The sequence below is a fragment of the Erinaceus europaeus genome, chromosome 9, assembly GCF_950295315.1.
Source record: "Erinaceus europaeus chromosome 9, mEriEur2.1, whole genome shotgun sequence".
Taxonomy (NCBI): Eukaryota; Metazoa; Chordata; class Mammalia; order Eulipotyphla; family Erinaceidae; genus Erinaceus; species Erinaceus europaeus.
Window position 1 is genome coordinate 39927542 of NC_080170.1, and position 23065 is coordinate 39950606.

The 23065-nt window shown below is 44.0% G+C and overlaps 1 protein-coding gene across 1 annotated transcript in view; it reads left to right on the forward strand.

Moving 5' to 3' along the window:
- The window catches only part of SPTA1 (spectrin alpha, erythrocytic 1), a 69315-nt gene that overhangs the window by 18412 nt on the left and 27838 nt on the right, over positions 1-23065 (forward strand). Inside the window, exons 15-34 of the mRNA XM_007530585.2 lie at positions 1235-1439; positions 3438-3619; positions 4171-4414; positions 5877-5999; positions 6322-6539; positions 8237-8329; positions 10464-10601; positions 12693-12844; positions 14243-14429; positions 15934-16035; positions 16818-16909; positions 17147-17291; positions 18217-18398; positions 18809-18908; positions 19015-19212; positions 19854-19997; positions 20528-20631; positions 21437-21599; positions 21772-21903; positions 22924-23061. Coding sequence (XP_007530647.2) covers positions 1235-1439; positions 3438-3619; positions 4171-4414; positions 5877-5999; positions 6322-6539; positions 8237-8329; positions 10464-10601; positions 12693-12844; positions 14243-14429; positions 15934-16035; positions 16818-16909; positions 17147-17291; positions 18217-18398; positions 18809-18908; positions 19015-19212; positions 19854-19997; positions 20528-20631; positions 21437-21599; positions 21772-21903; positions 22924-23061 — 3042 coding nt within the window. The remainder of the gene's footprint in view (positions 1-1234; positions 1440-3437; positions 3620-4170; positions 4415-5876; positions 6000-6321; positions 6540-8236; positions 8330-10463; positions 10602-12692; positions 12845-14242; positions 14430-15933; positions 16036-16817; positions 16910-17146; positions 17292-18216; positions 18399-18808; positions 18909-19014; positions 19213-19853; positions 19998-20527; positions 20632-21436; positions 21600-21771; positions 21904-22923; positions 23062-23065) is intronic.

A 23065-nucleotide genomic window follows, 5' to 3' on the forward strand; every position in this document is an offset into this window, starting at 1 on the left:
GGGAAGGAGTCACTTCCTTCATACTCTCTTATCAAAGAAAATGTTATGGCTGATCTAACCGTAATCAGAAGCACTGGGACACAAAAACTGTCCTTGGGTTTGTGTAATACAGACATATATTATCTTACTGCTGGAAGGGAGAAACTACTGATGTGTGGGATTCAATCTGGGCATTGAATTCCTCAAAGTCATCCTTTTTTTTTTTTTTTTTTTTTTTTTACAGTAGATGAATGTAAGGGTTGGAACTGTGGATTCAGTAGATGGAGAATCTGAACTTAAGTTTTTCCCTTTTCTATTTTACTTTGTGTGACTTTAGGAAATCATTCAAGTCTCATAGATCCCTAGATGTTTCTCCTATACTGTTGTGCAAAATACACATTTTTCACTCATAAGAGTTATATGAGATGAATTATCTCTTTTTCTTACACACACATGAAGGTTTTTCTACACTTAAAGTCATGGCTGGATTTGGCCTCTTATTTTCTGTGTCATTCACTATCCCCATTTTTTACATTCTCCACATCATTTAAAGATTTTATTCATTTATTAATGAGAGAGAGAGAAAGAACCAGACACCACTCTGGTACATGTGCTGCCGGGGATTGAACTCAAGACCTCAGGCTTGAGAGTCCACTGCCTTATTCACTGCACCACCTCCTAGACCACCATATGATTTAGTCTTAAATGTGTACTTCTGATCCTTTGTTATTAGGTCTTTCAAGAACTCTCAGTATCTTTCCTGTAGCTGCCATTTTGCAAAACTCCGTTTTTGTGTTCCTGGGAGGAACAGTGGTTGGCAGTATAGGGTAAATAGGTGCTTGTTTCATGAAGATGAAATCATTTTACCTTCTACACCAGCTTTCATTGTGAATGTTTGGACAGGCTGTGATATTTGCAGTATTCTCTGGGCCCTCTGATAGCTTAGTGGAAATATGCACAGGCTGAAATAGCCTGTCTGCCAGGAGTCTCAAGGGTGAGTGCAGAGTCCTATGGTCTTCTGTGGCTCTGTGCTTGTATCAGGATACTTCTTTGGCCCCCTTTTCTCAGTACTGTTAGATTTAGAGTCAGAAGCTGTCCTGTGTCTCTAGACACCCACCCTTCACTCTCCAAGTATTGGTTCCTTTTATTTTCTCATCTCATCTCATCTCATCTCATCTCATCTCATCTCATCTCATCTCATCTCATCTCATCTCATCTCATCTCATCTCATCTCATCTCATCTCATCTATCTCAGGATACCCAGAATTTGAAGAGTCGGGTTCAGAAACAGCAAGTGTTTGAAGAGGAGCTGCTGGCTAATGAGGCTCTGCTCAACAATTTAGAAAAAACTGGCCAGGAAATGATTGAGAAGGACCACTATGCCTCTGACAAGGTGGCTGCACGTGTGAGTGAGGTCGTCAGTCTCTGGAAGGAGCTGTTAGAGGCCACAGCACAGAAAGGTGAGAGGGAGAGGATGGTGAAATGCTGGTTCCTAGGTTCAGGAGTACACTTGTTTACTTTTCTTTTCTTCCCTTTCCTTTTCTTTTCTTTCTTATTTTTTTACTTTCTTTTTAAAATATTTATTTATTTATTCCCTTTTGTTGCCCTTGTTGTTTTATTGTTGTAGTTATTACTATTATTGATGTCATTGTTGTTGGACAGGACAGAGCGAAATGGAGAAAGGAGGGGAAGACAGAGAGGAAGAGAGAGAGGTAGACACCTGCAGACCTGCTTCACCCCTTGTGGAGCGATTCCTCTGCAGGTGGAGAGCTGGGGACTCGAACCGGGATCGTTATGCTGGTCATTGTGCTTTGTGCCACGTGCGCTTATCTGCTTCCTCTAAGGGGTCAAGACACAGTGAAGCCATATGACATAGTCATTCAATTTTCTATCTTCTTTATATGTACAGGTGTTTATTTTTTATTTTGTTTTCCCTAACAGGAAGCCCTTTTATTTTCTTGCACTTTATATTTCTTTCACTTTAATGAATATTCAGCAATTATGAGTTAAGTATTGACTATGCAGTTAAAGCTAGTGTCTTCAAACCAGACTTATACATTTAGGTTCTATAGATGAGACGAGATTATGAGTCATGCTTTGGACTTAGATATTAAGAAATTGTCATTTCCATGACAGTGTTCTATAAATGGAACTGAAAAACTATTACTCTTTCTGCTTATAGAAAAGTTCCTTTAACATTTTCTGCTTATACTAAGCCTCTCATCCTTCTTTGGAAAGTGAATCCATTATCAGAATTAGTACAGCTGAGGCTCCCTTGTTAAGAACATCATCTGTACATAATTGTCCTGGTTAAGGAAGAGACATACCACACTGATTTTGTTGGAGCCATCATGATGTGAGGTTGGGAAAAAAAATCCAACTTGACTGATGTATTAAAAAGTCCCTTCTAGGGGCCAGACAGTAGTGCAGCAGGTTAAGAGCATGTGGTATGAAGTGTAGGGACTCCAAAAGGATCCCGGTTTGAGCCTCTGGCTCCCCACCTGCTGGGGGAGTTGCTTCACAAGCAGTAAGCAGTTCTGCAATTGTCTATCATTTTCTCTCCCTCTCTGTCTTCCTCTCCTCTCTTGATTTCACGCTGTCCTGTCCAACAACAATAACATTAGCAGTGGATTCATAGTGCAAGAGATAACATTGGAGGCAAAAAAAAAGTCCCTGCTGTCCATCTCATAGCCCCCCATAAGAAAAAAAACAAAAATTGCCCCACAGAAATAATAGACGTTACTGCTATAATGTTGTGTAACTGAGAATTCTGCTAGAACAATATAGATAAAACATTTTCTGGAAGAGAAAATTATGGAGCACGGCTAGTATTGGAGGAAGATGGCACTAGCAAAGTTCTGATAAAGATAGCAAAAAAGATACTTGAGGGAGCAATGAAATAGCTCACTTGGATAGTATGCTACTTTGCCATGTGCGTTGTAGCCGAGGTTTGAGCCTGTCCCACATTGCATTCAAGGTAACTTCAGTGCTGTGATGTTTCTTCTCTCTCTCTCTCTGTCTCTCTCCCTGCCTCTTTCTGAAAGAAGAAAAAAAGATACTTGAGGATTCCAAACTGAGCCATCCCCATTCCCCTTTTTATACTTCTCTTGGAAAGTGCAGTGTGGGGGTTGAAATTTCTTGGAGAAAGAGGTGTAAAGAGTAAGGAGAAATGATGTAAAAAATACCAAACATGAGTCAGATCTAACACAGTAGAATGTTAACCTTTCCAGGAAATGCAACTTTCTGTTTGCCTGGGTTTTAAGAACATCACCCTACTCAAAAAATAGATGCTAACCTCATCCAACAAAGTCAAGGGCATTTCTTAGATACTCACAGTCCTAAAATTGTTTTGTTCCCATTGCAACAGCATAGCATTCTGTTTCTGCTTCCATTGGTGGGGGCTACCTTGTCACTGAAGGAGGACATTGAGGCTTCACTTGACACCTGTCTGTTCCCAGGGACACAACTGCATGAGGCAAACAAGCAGCTGCAATTTGAAAACAATGCAGAAGATCTAAGGCGCTGGTTGGAGGAAGTGGAAGTCCAGGCTGCCTCGGAGGATTATGGGAAGGGCCTAGCTGACGTGCAGAACCTGCTCCGGAAGCATGGCCTCCTGGAATCACAAGCTGCTTCCCGCCAGGTGGGCAGCTGGGGTGATCAAACAAGCTCTGAACTCACTCTTGCTTCTCAGATGCTTAGAGCATCCTATGAAAAACAGGGTGTTTGAATTGTGGTTGGAGAATGATTTTTTTTCCAGAACCAGATCAGTAATGATCAGCTTTTCCTCCTGTAGCTATGCTCGCCCACATCTCCAATTTGATTAGAGCTTGTAATAGTGCATATTGCGCTGGCAGGGGTGGAGAGTGGGTAGGCAGTGACAAACCTGGTTTTGCATTCACATTACCATGGGCAAAGACCCAGGTTTAAGCCCTGGGAAATCTTCATGAGCAGTGAAGTCATGGTACAGGTGTTTCTCTGTTTCTCTCTCTTTCTCCCTCCCTCCCCCCATAATTTCTCTCTGTCCTATTAAACAAAAGTAGAAAAAAATACAGCCATCCTAGCAGTAACCCTGGTGGCAATTAAAAGAGAATGAAAAAAAAAAGTACATATGGGAGTGGTACTCCTCATGCACAACCCCCTTCTCAGTTACCCCCAAGTAATGGTGTCTCCCACACCCACCATCTCTCACAGGACCAGGTGGACACTATCACAGACCTGGCTGCATATTTTGAAGAAACTGGCCACCCAGAGGCTGGGGACATCCGGGCAAGGCAGGAATCCTTAGTGTCCCGCTTTGAAGCTCTGAAAGAGCCCCTGGGTGCCAGGAAGAAAAAACTGATGGACCTTCTTCACCTGCAGCAGATCTGCAGGGACACGGAGGATGAGGAGGCTTGGATCCAAGAGACAGAGCCTTCTGCAGCCTCCACACACTTAGGTGGGGTCCCATTACCCTGGGCAGCTAGCTGTGTGGGGAGCGCAAGACCAAGGCCTCACAGCCTTAGAGCAATGATTGATTTGGTGAGGAACGGTCATGAACATCATCCAGGACTTCATACAGATTTTATATGATTTTTATTTTAATAATTATTTTATTGATTTAATAATGATTGACAAGATTATAGGATAAGAGGGGTACATTTCCATACAATTCCTACCACCAGAGTTCCATATATCGTCCTCTCCCTCAATTAGAAGCTTTCCTATTCTTTATCCCTCTGGAAGTATGGACCTAGGATCATTATGGAGTGAGAAGGTGGGAGGTCTGGTTTCTGTAATTACTTCTCTTTTGGATTTGGATGTTGGTAGGTTGATCCATGCTTTCAGCCTGTCACTATCTTTCCCTCCTGGGGCAGGGCTCTGGGGAGGTGGGGTTCCAGGACACATTGGTGAGGTCATCTGCCCAAGGAAGTCAGTCGGCATCATGGTAGCATCTGCAACTTGGTGGCTGAAAAGCATTAAAATATAAACAGAGCAAACTGTTTGATAATCAGGAACCTAAAGGTAAGAATACAGCAGATGAGATTTGGGGGTCTCCACTTTGGAAAAAGCTAGGAAGTTCATCATAGGTATATGCCAAGGGGCCCATGACTTCACAAATTTTTGCCTGAGTCTGACAGCTAACATGCAGGTGGGCTAAAGGTATTTTCTGGGGAGATAGTGTCAGACAGATTTTTTAAATCACTCTGAAAAACCTACCTACTAGATCTAGATATAAAAAGTCAGAAGTTTGAGTGCTCTGAGAAGAACTAATGTACACAGATTCTTGTCACACACTCTAACACGTTATTGCAAATTTCCCTGATTGAGAAATCAAGGTCAATGTTTGAGGTCCAGCATATTTTTTGTTCAGGTGTCTTCTTTTGCTAACAGTATGAGCCGTCACCAGGGGGAAAAGATCAAGTAGCAAGCATAATTCAGAGCCCTATGCAGCAGAAGTTCACCAGTGTAAGTGTGAGAACACTTGCACCAAAAGAGAGACAAAATACATGTAGGACGGGAGAAAGATACCAACATTAGAATATAGGACTTAGGGACTGGATGATGGTGGAACTAGTAGAATATATATGTTACTATGGGCAAGGACTCAGTTTTAAGCCCCCCGGTCCCCACCTGCAGGGAGAAAGCTTCATGAGTGGTGAAGCGGTACTGCAGGTTTCTCTTTTTCTCTTCCTCCCTCTATTTTCTCTTCCTTCTCAATTTCTCTCAGTCCTATAAAATTTCAAATAATAATAAATAAAATTTAAAAAATAAAAATAAATATATTATTTAAAATATCTATCTCAATAACTCAAATGTTTAATGGAAGAGTGAGTAGTCTCAAGAATCCCAAGGAAGGGAAGAATGTCACTCCTTTACACCCTGTTAGCTCTAACCTTTGGCATTCCTCTTCTTTGTAGGCAACGATCTGATTGCTTCTAAGAACCTTCTGAACCGGCACCAGGTTATCCTGGCTGACATCAGCAGCCATGAGCCACGCATCCGGGTGATAACAGATAGAGGAAACAAAATGGTGGAGGAAGGTTTGTATGTATAGGTTGAGTTGGCCAAACATCATACTGCTCAAGGCTCAAGAAGTTTTCACACCCTTAGGGCTTTACACAAATATAAAGAGTTTCCTACTCAATGAGAAATCCCTTCCAACATTTATGATTTTGTTTGTATAATCCAATAGTAATGATCTATTTACTTGTGAGACACTCCTTCCTATTTACTTACAAAGCCAAAAGCATTGATATAATAATGCTCAATATGCTTCCCTAATTCAGAATCCAAATACCAAAGCTTTGTGAAGCATCACTCTGAGGACCAGTCAGGAACTTTGTTTCTGTATCTGCCCCACAGAACATTTTGCTGCTGAAGATGTGGCTTCACGGGTCCGGAATTTGAATGAGAACATGGAGTCTCTTCAGGCCCGGGCTGCAAGGCGGCAGCAGGCCCTGGAGGCCAGTGTCCAGTTCCAGCAGTACCTGGCAGACCTGCATGAGGCAGAAGCCTGGATCCGAGAGAAGGAACCTACTGTGGACAACACCTACTATGGGGCTGATGAGGAGGCAGCTGGGGTGAGGTGGCCTGGGCATGGGGTTCATCAAAGGCGCCAACTCCCTCATTTAGGGTCTGCTTAAGTTAGATTACTTGGGGCTTCCAGAATGATAACATTTGATCTTCCTTTTCTGGGACACAATCAGAATTAACAGAGACCCCAAAGATGCATCTCAGCTCTCTTTTTTTGCTATTAGTATTATTGCTGGGGCTCGGTGCCTGCATGATGAATCCATTGCTCCCAGAGGTTATTTTTCTCATTTCTTTTTATAGCTACAGAGAAACTGAAAGAGAAGAGAGAGAGAGGGGAGGAGAGAAGGAGGTAGAGAGACAATTGCAGCACTACTACCCATGAAGCTTCTCCCTGCAGGTGAGGTTCAGAAGTTTGAACACAGGTCCTTAGACATGATAACATGTGTGATCTACTAGGTGTACCACAACGCGGGTCCCCAAGAGCATGACTTTCAGAACAGATTTTCACAATAGATAAGACATCCCTATACCATAGAGAAAAAGGGACCAAGGGGCCTAATTCTTCAGCATAATCTGCTATAAAACAGGGAAAATCTTCTTGTTAATTTTTCTATTTAACAAAATTTTAAAACTTGAATATTTGAGGATACCATGCACGATTGTACCCTGGTCCTATGCCTGGTAATGTATGCATTCTATTGAGTGCATCACCACCCAGTCCCTACATTTTTCTTTTTTTTTTTTTTTAGTATTGTAGTGGTTTTTTTTAAATATTTATTTATTTATTCCCTTTTGTTGCCCTTGTTGTATTGTAGTTATTATTGTTGTTGTTATTGATGTCGCCACTATTGGACAGGACAGAGAGAAATGGAGAGAGGAGGAGAAGACAGAGAAAGAGAAAGAAAGATAGACACCTGCAGACTTGCTTCACCACCTGTGAAGTGACTCCCCTGCAGGTGGAGAGCCGGGGGCTCGAACCGGGATCCTTATGCCAGTCCTTGTGCTTTGTGCCACATGTGCTTAACCCGCTGTGCTACCGCCCGACTCCCTTGTTTTTTTTTTTTTTTTTTTTTTAACCAGAGCACTGCTCAGCTCTGGTTTATGGTGGTATGGGGGATTGAACCTGGGACTTCAAAGCCTCAGGCATGAGGGTCTCTGCATAACCATTATGCTATCCCTGCCCCCAATCCCTACATTTTTCAAATGCACAGAGACCCACAGATTTCTCACCAATCCATGCCTCTTTTAGTCCCACCCCAGACTTCCCAGAATAACCTTGTTTTTCACCAACCAGTTACAACTTTAAGGTTTTAGCACCTCAGTACCTTTAGAGAAATAAAAACAGGCCCACACAGCTGGGGTGAGGGGAACTTCAGAGACCCTCTACATTCATTCTTTTATTCTTGTTTATTGTACTCAGGCAAATCAAGGTAAGCTTCCACTAACCTTTGCCCCTAGCATCTAAAGCTATGTTAATGAGAAGTCTTACAAAGTAACATTTTTCAGCTGCACGTTGCAATTTTGGTTCCACTTAGACTGAAGCAAACACATTAAGTTTGCTATTCAAGTTTTAACTCTTATTCTCTTGGTAGTTGCAAATGTAGACTTAAAACACATAGTTGTGGGAAAGTGCTGCTTGTCAGGAACTGGGACGACTGGTATTGCATGAAATGATAGTTGGGCCTGAAGTTCTCAATGTTCTTTCTGAGGAACCTCTAAAAACCTCCAACTTTCACCTTCCTAGGCTCTTCTGAAGAAGCATGAAGCCTTCCTGATGGACCTTCATGCCTTTGGGAATAGCATGCAAGCTCTACGGGACCAGGCAGAAGCCTGCCAGGTAAAAGGAGTGAAAGGATGCTGAGTCACATTTTCCATCTGCAGGGAAAGGGATTTTTTTCATGACTGGCTCTTATTCCTTACAACTCAGGAAAAATGACTTAGAAAGCACCAAGTTCATGACCCCTCTTGGCAGGAATTGTAGCATCTTCATTAAAGTTAGATAATTCACTGAGACCTAACCCATAAACATTATTTTAAAGGGCAGGGCTAGATAGCATAATGGCTATGCAAAAATACTTTCATGCCTAAGGCTCCAAAATCCCAGGTTCAATCCACACCCCCTCCCCCAGCATCATAAACTAGAATTGAGCAAGTGTTCAGCTAGAAAACCAAACAAGCAAACAAAAAACCCCAATCTATTATTTTAATTACCTTTTTACTAACACATATTAAATGTCAACAAACACACAGGAATAAAAGATAATCCTGAGCTGCAGGAAAGTTGTAAGGATCTGAATATTTTTACAGCAGTGCCTATAGCAGAGTGATAAAAGGGTATCAAAGAAAGGAGTGTTCTATTTCCCTGAAACTGGAGTACTGGCAAGTATGGAAGTTTTCATAGTTTAGGCAGACCACTATAGCTGAGTTGCTATTTTAATTCAGTTTACTGTGCAGATAAGGAAGAGAAAAGCTTTGTAGTCAATAGACTCGGAAAGAAAATGCACTAAGGTACAAGTATTCAAATGTGTTTGAAAAATGGAACTTATACATGGTGGAGATATAAGAACGACTGTGTTCAAAATGTAAAGTGTCTCCTCAGGCCAGGTGGTGGCGCACCTGGTTGAGCAAACACTTTATAATGCACAAGGACCCAGATTTGAGCCCTGGGTCCCCACCTGCAGGAGGAAAGCTTTGTAAGTGGTGAAGCAGGACTGCAGGAGTCTGTCTCTCTTCCTCTCTATCTCCTTCCTTCTTGATTTCTGTCTTTGTACAATAAATAAGTAAATATAATTAAAAAAATTAAAAAGCATCTCCTGGAGCTGAGATCAACCCCTGTGTGTAGAAGAATGAAAAGACATAGCTGCTGTAGCCGAGGCATTCTCCTGAGTGGGAAGTTCTGAATTCTGGCACCAGGAAGAGGTCAGAGGCCCAGTATGTCAAGTTGTGTTTATTTAAAGGGCTTCTGTGCTGTGCCTTCACCAAACAGTACATAGCAAGACTCTAAGCAAATGGACTGAATATTACATATACAGGCATGATATGCACATACATATATTACTGTGGGTTATGTCTTGTATGCACATCATTGTATGTGTATATAATGTGCAAAATGTGTGTTATAAACTGTATTGTGTATGCACAAGTGCCATGTGTATACACATACCTGTGCCTGTTGTGATATGCACATGTGTATAATAAGTACATCTATGCTACATATGTGATATGACTGCATCACCTTGTGTGCATGCATGTTATCTGTATGTGTGCTGTGCATGTGCATTCATTATAGAGTTAAGGACTTCTGTGTGCTTGTGTGTTTGTGTGCAGACAAACCCAAGCTGAAGGATGCAAGGTCAAAGGATCTTTTTGGAAGGGACCTCTTCAACTCCAGAGTGGAGGAGTGGGTCACTGCTTATAAGGATAGCTTATATGTTATCTCTCTTCCTCAAAGATGTGATATTTACACAATGTTAAAATAAGAGAAGACTGTGCTTTGGAGAAGGAGTTGCTCACTAAAAAGAGATGCAAGATTGTTTATGTCAGGTTATGTTCTCCATTTGTTAAAGCTCTGTGGTCTCTCCTGTGCTGTAACTCAGCCACATCTATGGAGGACAGTCCACAGTTTCCAGATGCAACTGTGCAAAGGCACCAGGGTTGGGAGGATTGTCAGGGGGTGAGAACTGGTGGGAAAAACTGGGTCCAATACATACATCACCTGCTACTGTAAGAATGGGTGGGCCTGAGCACAGATTTCTGGTAAGCTGTTTGCCCCATACTCACCTTTCCCACCTGCATCCTCTGAGAAGTGATGGGATGCACCAGTATCTGAAAAGACACTTGGTGGCCCCTCTGTCTCAGTGGTCATCTGTGGCCCCTTCATGGATCCCCCTCCACTCAGGCCCAGACATCCAGCACCCCACTCCCAGGAGGGTCCCCTCCAGTAAAGATGTGCTCTCTTTCCTTTTGACCAGCAACAGCAGGCTGCACCGGTGGAGGGAGCTGCCCGGGAAGAGAGGGTTGTGGCTTTATATGACTTCCAGGCTCGAAGCCCCCGAGAGGTCACTATGAAGAAAGATGATGTCCTGACTCTACTCAGTTCCATCAACAAGGTGATTTTCCTGCCAGAGCCCCTTCCACACTGGCTCCCTGCCCTGCCAGACAACCATACTTTGGCCAGTGTTTTTTAAATAACCCCTATGTGTGATTCATCAAGATGCAGTGTGGGGCATATGACTATATTGTGACTATAATACCAATTTTCAAAGTAATAAGAGGAAGACTCAAAGAATGTATAGAACTAGCCCATAGAATCCTGTGAGCTAGGAGAGGCAACTTGGCTATGTATTTGCAGGACTGAACTGCTCCTTTCTTCCTGTGTGCATTTGTCCCTCCCCTGTGGTAAGGGAACAGCAAAGGCTGGTGAGAGCCCAAGATGTGGTTCAGTGGGTAGAGGGCATACCTTAGCTTGCATGAGACTCTGGGTTAGAGGCTCTGGGCTGGAGTACCAGGATCATATGAGAGCACTAACAACAATACTACAGGTTCTCTATGAATGACAAAACATTGGTTTGATGTCTGTCCTTTCTATCTTCTGTCTATTCATCTCTCTCCTTCGCTCTTCTCTAAGCATATAGAATTAAAAAATGGGTTTACTTGGCAGGAGTAGACAGCATAATGACATAATGGATATGTCAAAAGATTCTTGTGCTTGAGGTTTCAATGTCCTAGGCCAGAGGTGATCAGTGCTCTGGAAAAAAAAAAGGGGGGGGTTAATTTTCAAGGCTACTCATCACATGTGAGAGAGAACCTCAGTCTATTCCCCAGTGCCACATTTTGAAAAAACAAAAACAGATTGGTGAAAAATAAGTCTATGATCAATATAGCTTCTTTAGGCCTTATCCCTCTAGGATAAGGATATTGATTAAGATGTTAAATATACTTTCCACAGATGCTCAAATAATCTTCATATTCTAATAAATAATTTCCAAAGACTACTGGTGCTGTATTTAAATTAAAAAGACTTGGCTGTTGCCCATAAAGGTCTTGGCTGTGGCTGCTGGGATTGGGTTTAAACAATCAGAGCTTTATTAGGGTGGTGGTACAATAGTATGAGATGCATATTTTAGGTACAACAAGATAAGCAGTCATTGGCAGAGGTATAGGCTACACATTATGGCTGTAGAGGAGTCTTAAGATTGTACTGGCTAGCTGATTCACGTGCTTTCAGTTCCCAGGAGAGGCAGACATGGCAGGCACCTCGAGCATGCAGGAAAGTTCGGAGCTCGGGAGCGAGCAGACCAGAACTGACTGCAGGCAGTGTCCAGCAACAGCATTTCCTTTTCTGCCTGGAGCTTAAGTTCCATCCTGACATCAGCCCATATGTAAATTAGTCCATTCATCAGCTATATGCTAATTTCATCACAAGATACTGGAAAGGAAAGAAGAGGTTTGTAAGACCATTACTCTAAGGACAATTTAAATTTTCAGAGAATGGATGCTTTGTTCTTGAATAGACAGACAGACCTGCCCCATTTCTCTCCACATTTCCTGTCTCTCTGAGGTTTATTCCAGAGCATCTCAGACAATAGCATCTGGAATACCCATGGGCTTAACTGTCCTTTTGGGACAGTTAAGCCCAAAGGTTTGAATTGAGTGAGGCACGGGGCAGGGCCAGGGAGCTATTGCACATCAGAACACAGGACTTGGGTGCCTGAAGACTCCGTGTTGGCTTTCACACTGCAAAGACAGAGATGAGAGGTGTTCTGGTCTCCCTCATAAAAGTAAATATAATTTTTAAGAGAGATTGGGAGCAGCATACATTTCCAGAAGCCTGGGACAGGGGTGGAAGGAGAGCGTTTTGTACAGTCTCCTTAACACAAGATCCTTGCCTAACTCCTTTAAAGAACGCCTGGTTCTACACTGGCCTTGTTGGTTCTTGTGAATTTCTCGAGGACGAAGTGTCTCACTGGTAGAGCTATCTTTTGCAGTGGTATCACTGTTGAGGATCTCACCTCCCATGTTAGAATACTTGATCCAGGTGTTTCTCTAGCAGTTCCTTCTCACTTTCTTCCTTCTTATATGCAAATCCACATCACCCACAAGAGGCTCCTGTGACTTGAGGCTCATCTCTGGGAGCCAAAGCCCCTGAAGTGGGCAGCTTTCATGAGAGTCAAGAGACAGAGGACTCTGTCTCCCTGCAGGACTGGTGGAAGGTGGCGGCGGATGACCACCAGGGCTTCGTGCCAGCCATCTATGTGAGAAAGCTGGCCTACGATGAGTTTCCCACGCTACCGCTGCGCCGGAGGGAGGAACCAGACAGCATCAGCCAGCGCCAGGAGCAGATAGAGAGCCAGTAAGTGTGGCAAATTGTGGGGCTGGGCAGTGTTTGGCCAAGCATCCTACTAGCTGGGGACCCAGCTTGGGGCTGGACAGCCATGACTCAGCACTGTTCTAGGTTATCAGCTGGTCAAACTCTCTCACATGGACTTGATTAACATTTTGGACTGATGTGTGCCCTGCTCCATAGAAAATGCCACTCATCGGATTTTTTTTTTTTTGCTTGTTTTTTGTCTCCATTGTTGTCACTAGGGCTCAGTGCCAGCATTATGAATCCAATTAAGAGTTCCTGATGGCCAATTTTTCCATTTTATTGGATAGTACAGAGAGAAATTGAGAGAGGAGGGAGGGCAGAGAGGGCAGGAAAGATAGACACCTGCAGACTTGCTTCACTGCTTGTGAATCTTTCCTCCTGCAGGTAGGGAGCGGGGCCTCAAACCCAGATCCTTGTGCAGGTCCTTCTGCAGGTCCTTCTGCTTAGTATTATGTGTGCTCAACTGGGTGTACCACTGCCCTGCTCACTCACTCATCAGTTTTTTAGAAAATCTTATTTCTTAGGGCTTCAATGTGCCTCACTTGGTGGAACATTCATGTTACCATATTCTGGGATCTGGGTTCAAGCTCTTGGTTGCCACTTGCAACCAAGTGAAGCAGTGCTACAAGTGTCTTTTCTTCTTTCATTTTTTAAATCTGTACCTCTCAATATCCCTGTAGCTCTATGCACAATAAACTGAAAATAAATAAAATATTTTTGAAAAGGAGTAAAAATAAAAGAAGATTTCACTTGCTTTATTGAAGCTTAAAAAAAAAGATTTATTTTTTTTTTTGACAGAGATTGGAGCACCACTGAGCTCTGGCCTACAGCAGTGCTAGGAATTGAATCTGAGTTTAAGGGAGGCTTATGCATGAAAATCCTGTGCTCTAATGCTGAGCTACCTCCCCAACCCTCCTACAGAATGCCCAACACACTAGTGAAACATGGAATTTTTATTTATTTATCATTACTATTATCAAATTTTTAATCTTTATTTATTGATTGATTAGAGATGATCAGAAATTGAGAGGATGGGGCGATAGAGAGACAGAGAGACACCTAAAGTCCAGCTTCACCACTTGTAAAGATTTCCCCCTGCAGGTAAGGACCAGGGGCTTGAACCTAGGTCTTTGCACACTGTAAGGTGTGCACTCAACCAGGTACCCCACCACCTGGCCCCTTTTTTTATTGTTTTTAACCAACTGTCATATCCATTGCTCTGCTGTCAGTGGCATTTGTCTTCCAACCTTTTCTTTCTTCTTCCCTCTATATTTTTTCACTTTGCACTCTCTCCTTTTTGCCCCTTTTAATTGTTTCCTCCCCCTCCCACCTTGCTTCTGTGTCTTCCCTCCTTTGCCATTCACTTCTTTTCTCCTCCAGATACCGCTCCCTCCTGGATCGGGCTGATGAGCGCAGGCGCAGGCTGTTACAGAGATACAATGAGTTCCTCCTGGCCTATGAGGCTGGAGATATGCTCGACTGGATCCGAGAGAAGAAGGCTGAGAACACTGGGGTGGAGCTTGATGATGTCTGGGAGCTGCAGAAAAAGTTCGATGAATTCCAGACGGTGAGAAAGTGGCTTTTTTTTTTCTTCTCCTTCATCGGTTTTTGAGGGTTTTCATGGTTTCCTTTCATCCCATAGGATCTTCTAAGAGATCCCTGAATTTCACACCTGCTAAATAACCCCCCCCCAAAACTATTGAGTTCATTATTCAACATTCCTCTATGGAAATTATGGGAGTGATGCAGAGAAAACCAGTCACCCCAAATTTATAGCTGCATGCCCTACCCTCTCTAGTCCTCTTGGGAGCACTGGTGTCCCTGGAATTGTCAAAATCTATTGTTCATCAAACTGTGTTCCTGGTGCCTGGGTTGAGAGGAAAATTTTGTGGGACTCTGTGTGGTATAACTCGGGAGCAGAAGTCAAAGGGGGAAGTCAGACTAACTTTTTTTGCTAGACAATATCTAAGCTTCTGCCTAGCTAAAACTCATTCAACACTATTTTAAAATCTATTCCATTATCTTATCTAGAAGTTAGTATAAACTCTTTTTCCTGTGGTGTCATCCACAAGAAATTCAAGGTAATTCATAGATATGGTGTAGATATAGGTATAAATACAGTTGATATAGATTTATATGATATGTAGATTGGAAGATAAAAGTAAAAGGAGGGAGTCAGTGGTAGCACAGAGGGTTAAGCGCAGGTGGCGTGAAACGCAAGGACCGGCATAAGAATCCTGGTTTGAGCTCCCGGTTCCCCACCTGCAGGAGAGTTGCTTCACAGGTGGTGAGGCAGGTATGCAGGTGTGTATCTTTTTCTCCCCCTCTCTGTCTTCCCCTCCTCTCTCCATTTCTGTCTGTCCTATCTAACAATGACAACATCAATAGCAAGAACAATAGTAACTACAATCACAATAAAAATCAAGGGCAAAATAAAGGGAAAATAAATAAATATAAACAAAAGGGAAAATAAATATAAAAAAGTAAAAGAAAGGGAAACAGATGTAAAAAAATATGAAATACCAAGAATGAGAGAACTCACCAAAAAATTCATTGTGTAGTGCAATGAGCAAAACCTCTAAAAGTGAATTCCCTAGCCCTTTTCTTACAATATTCCTTAATCTAAGCAGATTGAAACCTGGTTAGTTAAATGTCATAGGAGGTAGAATTTGTATTGGTAGAAAGACTATTCTATGACCCAGCTACAGGTCTCTTGGATTGTATCGATTGATCCACGAAAGATGCTTAAGTAATCTGAGGAAGCAAGAGACAGAGATACCTGGGGGGCAGGGCGGTGGTTCATGGTGTAAGGAACAGGGACCCATGAAATCTGTGGAAGCATAAGTAACACTTTTTGTGCCACTTTTCAATAGCATTTGAGTGTTAGGAAGTTTAAAGTTTCTCTTTCAGCGGCAGATTGGAGGAGGGTAATTTTTCTCGTATCACAAGTGAGATTAGCAATGTTTTAATATCTGGCTAAGCAGAGACAGAGATGATCGGGAGGAATGACTGATTCCTAGAAAGAGATTCACAGTTCTCTGGACAACTCTAACTCTTCGATTTTCCCCCAGGACCTGAAAACCAATGAGCCACGACTAAGAGACATCAACAAGGTGGCTGATGATCTTCTGTTTGAAGAACTTCTAACACCTGAAGGAGCTCAAATTCAGCAGGTAGCTAAGACCCTTCTGGTTCTCCTCACTGTCCTGTTGAATTGTGAGAATTTTCATTTCCAAGTGCCCAGCTTCTTATTCTCAGATCAGCAAATTCCAGAATATGGAGGTGGTTGCCAGGAAGGTCAAAGACAAGAGTCCAGTCAGCCCAGTCTTATGTTCATTTGAACCAGTCTGAAATACTTGAATCACAACATCCACTCCCCTCCCCACCACCAACAGGAAATTCAGTGCTCAGATATGGAAATCAAAGGAAATGTGGCTAATGGCTTTGTGATAGTGGGGAAGCGCTAAGAGTTAAGTTCTAATTTATCTGATGAAAGAAGAGAGTCCAGGAGAATAAGAAGAAGAGTGTTCCAGCCCTGACTTTTCCTTGGTCCCACAAAAGAGCTAGCAAAGGGGAGTGGGGCGGTAGCGCAGCAGGTTAAGTGCACGTGGCGCAAAGCTCAAGGACCGGCATAAGGATCAAAGTTTGAACCCCCAGCTCCCCACATACAGGGGAATCACTTCACAAGCGGTGAAGCAGGTCTGCAGGTGTCTATCTTTCTTTCCCCCTCTTTGTCTCCCCCTCCTCTCTCCATTTCTCTGTCCTATCTAACAATGATGCTAACAACAACAGCAATAATAACTACAACAATAAAAAAAGGGCACCAAAAGAGAAAATAAATAAATAAATAGAAAAAAATTTAAAAAATAATTTAAAAAATCCACGCTTAGAACTCCCGTCTAATATCTGACTATGTGAGCTCCCTAGCTAATTTCTGATCCATCTGCTTCTTTAGGAATTAAATGCACGCTGGGGCTCCTTGCAGAGACTTGCAGAGGAACAGCGCCAGCTGCTGGGCAGTGCCCATGCTGTTCAGATGTTTCACAGGTGAGAATCTTGACCCCAGATAGCAGTAATCCTCTAGTACTGTTCCATGATAATGACAGTGATAGCCTTAGTGGGAGCGCTGATGGTGTTGACCATGTGATGAGGGTGGTGGTAATGCTTCAGATGGTAGTGGTGATGACCAGGCAATGGTGAGCATGAAGACTTGCTTTTGAGTGCAATTTCTCAACTCCTAGTCTACATCCTTACTCTTAATCTTCCCTGTCTTCTTGTGGACAGAGAAGCAGATGACACAAAGGAGCAGATTGAGAAGAAGTATCAGGCCCTCAGCATTGCTGATCCTGGCTCAGACCTGTTCAGTGTCCAGGCCCTTCAGCGACAGCATGATGGCTTTGAGAGAGACCTTATACCCCTGGGGGAAAAGGTGAGGCCTGTGCTTCTCTGATTTTATAACACCTTCCTCTCCATGTTTGTCCCTCTCAGTTTCTCTGCTTTCAGTTCCAAATCCATTCTTCTTATGTTTTTCCTCATCTTACTCCATACTGTTCTTGTTCCCTGTCTTGCACTCAGGTAAGTCCATGTCCATGAGTCATTAGCATGGAGAGAAAACACACTGGAAATAATATAACCTCCTGCTGTCCAAAAGCCTCCCTAATGGCTTCCAAGTGAGTAGAACTGACAGAAGCTAATTGATCCTCACCAGCCTAAGAGAACTTGAAGACAGCCAACCCAGATGGCCAGGTCCAGAGACAGAGTTAATTGAATGATCTTAGCCCGTTTAGACCAAAACTGAACTCTGGATCAGCTTGGCATTAACATATAAGGCAAAAAAAAGAAAGAAAGAACAACTAGAGATTTATTTAATAATAATAATTATAATAATAGTAATTATTGTTATTACTATTATTATATAGAGGCAGAGAGAAAGTGAAAGTGACCACAACACTGAAGCTTCCTTCAGTGTAGTGGGGGCTGGGCTTGAACCTGGGTGGCACACATGACAAAGCAGCACTCTTCAAGTGAGCTATTATGCCGGCTCACACAAGGAATACCTATATTGGAAAGATCTTTACACGGAAAACCAGAACCCTTGGATTCCTACTTGCTATTGCTATAAGCCAGCAGAGTCTTTAACTTCCTTACCCAATGGTTTTCTTTTTATCTCTGAACAAACCATGGTAACATCTGGCATGGCTATTTCAGAGTGTGCCTTGTGACTCAAACATTGCCAGTGTGACTTTACAGAGAGCAGGAAATCTTAGTCTTGGCTTTGATGTATGCACTGCCAGTCTTTGGGATCCTCCTCTGCTGAGAGCCAGGTGTGACTCTGGGATGGCTGACCTCCTCAGGTGACCGTACTTGGGGACACAGCTGAGCGACTCATGGAGTCCCACCCTGATGCCACAGCAGACCTTCAGAGGCAGCGGAAAGAACTCCACCAAGCCTGGGAGGATCTGCTGGGCCTCACGGACCACCGCAAGGAGAGTCTCAGTGAAGCCCAGAAGTTCTACCTGTTCCTCAGCCAGGCCAGGTAAGGCTCCACAGGCTGGCTCCTTCCCATCCTATGCCTAGCACCTGAGGAATTTTGAGTCTCAGGGAGGGCATAGACACTGCTCCCCATATTTGGAGGGACCTTGTTACCCAGACCCTCCCTCTAGTAAGTCACAAGGACTTTAGGTTTGATACTGAGGTCAACTGAGGGCTTGCAGTTTGGTGCCACAGAAAGCCATGAGAACACAAGAATCCCCAGAATTCTAATAGGACCATTGCAGTTGAAGGAAATGGCACGTGCTAAGGTGCTGCCGGTATGAAGTGATAGAATACAAGCAATAAGCCTCAAGCATATGAAACACAGATCATCTGGAAATGTTTTCTGCAGGAAAAGTCCAGCTTGTAGCCCTCCAGGCTTTTTTTGTCATCTCAGTTTGTCTGTTTTACCAGGGACTTAGAGAACTGGATCAATGGCATTAGAAGCATGGTATCATCACAGGAGCTGGCAGAGGACTTAACAGGCACAGAGATCTTGCTGGAACGTCATCAGGTATGGCCACAAGGCCAAGGACACTGACTTGAGTCCTCCCCCTGGCTCCCTTGTTTTACATATGTATGCTTGTCACTCCTCATTCACCTGTCTCTTTGTCCCCTAGGACCATCGTGCTGACATGGAGGCAGAAGCTCCCTCCTTTCAGGCCTTAGAGGACTTCGGGGCAGACCTGATTGGCAGTGGGCACAGTAACAGCCCTGAAATTGAGGCGAAGCTTCAGGCTGTTCGACTGGAGAAAGCTGGATTAGAGGACGCATGGGGATGGAGAAAGAGGATGCTGGAGCAGTGTCTGGAGCTGCAGGTATAGCCTCAGGAGACCCTTTGTGTGGTGTGACATGGTTGGGACTGACTATAGCTCCCCAGGTCCTCTAACTGCAAGCAATAGTCACCTTACTGTCTGACACCAGAGCCTCTGCTTTGTAGATTGATCACTGAAGAGCCTATTAGAATCAGACAATGAGGTTTGTCCTGGCCACATGATGACCACAGCTGATTGACAAGATTTTGCCTAATTAAAAAAAAAAAACATTTTTATTAGGTGTGGGAGATAGCATAATGGTTATGCAAAAAGACTCTGCTGCCTGAGGCTGTAAAGTACCAGGTTCAATCCCCCCCCCACCCCACATCACCATAAGCCAAAGCTGAGCAGTACTCTGGTAAAAATAAATAAATGAGAAAGATACAGAGAGAAAGGAGAGAGAGAGAGAGGTAGAATGAGAATGACTAAGAACACTGATCTGAGCAAGATCCTGTCTTTTCCCTAAATAGTGAAATTAGATGTGCAGGTGAAGTGTTCTAAAGTATCTTTTCAGGGAAGAGTTAAGTGTCTGTCCTAGCTAAGAGTTTCGATGTGAGTGAACACAGTGAATGCTCTTCTGACCTCATCCCTCTCCCCCTGGATCTCATGAACTCCCCGGATACCCCTAATGATGTGCCTCACAGTTATTCCGAGGAGACTGTGATCAGGCAGAGAGCTGGATGGTGGCACGGGAGAACTTCCTGAGGTCTGAGGACAGGAGTTCCTTAGACAGTCTGGAGGCTTTGATGAAGAAGCGAGATGACTTGGACAAAGCAATCTCAGCCCAGGTAAGAATAGCTGGCAGATGAGTTCCAGAAATCCCCAGCCAAAAGAATAACAGAAAGCCTACAAGTTGTAGGGTGTTGGGCTGTGCAGGTGCTTGAATTCCCAAGGGTTTTGTATGGAAAACTCAGAAGAAGGTGAGGGTGGTTTCACTCTGTGGCTCAGTCTCGGCCAAGTTGCAGGCTTTCCTGGACATACTGACTTTAAGCCCAGCATTTCAGATGTAACTTTGGGGATTGGATGTGATGTATCCCTTTCTGTTTTAATGCTACTAGGCAAGGACCACCCTCTCCAAGGGCCCTGGGAAGCCTCTGTGGTTTAGGGAGATAGTACCCCACACACGCCCGTGTCAGTACCATGGGTTTTCTTCTCTGGGCTGGAAAATCCCCTCCATGGTTGGCTTTTGCTGTTGGCTTTGGGTTCATTTCCCTTGTTACATCAAGAAGGCACCTCTGTGTTTGTCCAGGAGGGAGCCTGGGACTGTCCCAGGGGTTTGACACCAGGCCTCAGGGCACGTTGCTTTCTCTTTGCCCAGGAAAAGAAAATTAAGGAACTTGAGCAGTGTGCCAAGCGGCTCATCGCTGATGACCACTATGCCGAGGAGGAGATAGCCACCCGGCTGCAGCGGGTGCTAGACAGGTCAGTCTCGGGGGTCCTGTGGCTTTGGATACAGAGTGAGATGAAGCATGGAGAACTTGGCGCTGGCTCTGAGGCTGCATCTAATTTCCAGACACCTTCTACTTGGGGAGACTCCCTGATCTAGACTCAGGATGAAAGGTGTGGGAGCTTGCTTAGAAATTACCTGGCTTGACAGTTATTTTATTATTACTTTTTCTACTCAATGCTGAGAAATGAAAAGAGGGTCTTGTGCATGTGTGAGTGGACTCTTTGGGCCAATTTTTTTCATTCTTAATTTGAGAGAGGGAGAGAGAAAAAAAAATAAAGAAAGGGAGAGACAGAGAAAAACGACACTTCAGCACTGGTCCATCATCTATGGAGTTCCATTGGTACCATCCATGTTGCCCTCATGTGGCAGCAAGTCCCGAAACCAGGACCTCACACACAGGAAAATTTGTGTGCTTTATTGGGTGATCTAATATCTAGCTGACCATTTTAAATCATGAGGCCATATTGGGGCCAGGGATATAATTCAGTGGTAGAGTGTAAGACTTGCATGCATGAAGCCCTGGGTTATAGCCCCGGTACTACATATCAATGATCCATACTCTGGCTTCTCTCTCAAAATAATTCAGTTAAAAAAATAATGACAACACATTATCCATACATAGGTGATAAGTAATACATAGAAGAAGTGTAACATATACTTAGTATGAAGCAAAGGATTGGGTTTGCAGAGGAACATCTGTGGGTGTAGCATGAGCATGTGAGAGTGTGGGGAGCAGAGGGAGGGTTGTGGGCAGAGAATGAAGCGCCTCCTCCCCAGGTGGAGAGCTCTGAAAGTGCAGCTAGTGGTTGAGCGCACCAGGCTGGGTGACTTCGCAGACCTCAAGCAGTTCTACCGGGATCTAGAGGACATGGAAGAATGGATCACAGAGATGCTGCCCACGGCCTGTGACGAGTCCTACAGGGACCCTACCAACATCCAGGTGAGCATACTTGGCCATGGGGAGCTCAGACCCCGGGTGCTGGGGGGCTAGGTTGGTGGTTCTCCCAGTGCCCTTGGGGGGAGGTGTCCTGTAGATAAGTCCTCTAGGAGGACTGCTGCCTTTCCTGGCTCCCCCCAGTGACAGATCCATTCTGTTTCTGCTTCCCTCACAGAGGAAGTACCTGAAGCACCAGACGTTTGAGAATGAGGTCAATGGCCGGGCAGAGCAGGTGGAGGCCACTCTCAACTTGGGGGTCTCCCTGATTGAGCGCAAGGCATGTGATGGCAATGAAGAGGCCGTGAAGGTGCGTCCTGCTCAGCCTCCAGCAGGTGGGGCTATAGGGCTCTCACCTCCTGTGTTCAGAAGTGGGAGGATCTTCTGTCACAGGCCTCCCATACAAGGCAGAGAGGCCAAAGTGAAGCTGTCACAGTCTTCTCTAGTTACACCTAGGGCAGCGAACCCTGAGACACAAACTAGATCCCCCTCGGTCCTACTTGTCTCACTCTTTAGTCCCTAATGCAAGTCTGTGGGCATTTAGAAACTTACCCCCCCCATGATCAGCCCAGGGCTCTTTCTTCAAACTTCATTCTACCACCTACTAACATTTTCCTAGATCAATTCTGACTTGTTTTTTTTCCTTAAATTTTTTTTTAATTTGATAAGACAGAAGGATTGAGAGGGAAGGCAAGAGAGAAAGGGAGAGAGAGAGAGAGAGAGAGGTAGGTACCTGCAAAACTACTCCACCACTCATGAAGTTTCTCCCTTTTGAGTTGGGGCCAGGGGCTTGAACATGGGTCACTAAGCATGGTAACATGTGCACTCAACTAAATGTGCCATCATCTGGCCCTCCTGCCTTTTTTTTTTTAATACATCAACAGGGAATGAACGGAGTGGGGGGGGGGGCTTTCTTGCATATGTGTAATGCCACCAAGTAGGCTCCCTAGCCCAATCTCTGAAATTCTGTGAGTGAGTGAATGAGTGAGACAAGAAAAGGGAAAAAATACGGGTGGGGTATATAGCATAGTGGTTATGCAAAGAGACTCTCATATTTGAAAGTGCAAAGTCCCAGGTTCAATACCCTGTACCACTATAAGCCAGAGCTGAGCAGTGATCTGGTAAATAAAAATTAATTAATTAATTAGTTAATTAATTAATTTAAAAGGGGGGGAGACAGAGAGAAAGACACCAAAGTACTGCTCCACCATGCATGGTGAGTTCTCCATGGCTCCCTAGCAAGCCTCCCTCCCTTCCGCATCCACCTACATTTTCTTTTAAGCCATCTCAGGATCCTGCAGACTAAATATTCTGTTTTTCTCTGGGTCAGGATCAATTGGAGGAGCTGGAGAAACAATGGAACTACCTGCTGGAGAAGACAATCGACAAAGGGCAGAAGCTCAATGAGGCCAGTCGCCAGCAGAGGTTCAACACAGGCATCCGTGACTTCGAGTTCTGGCTCTCAGAGGTAA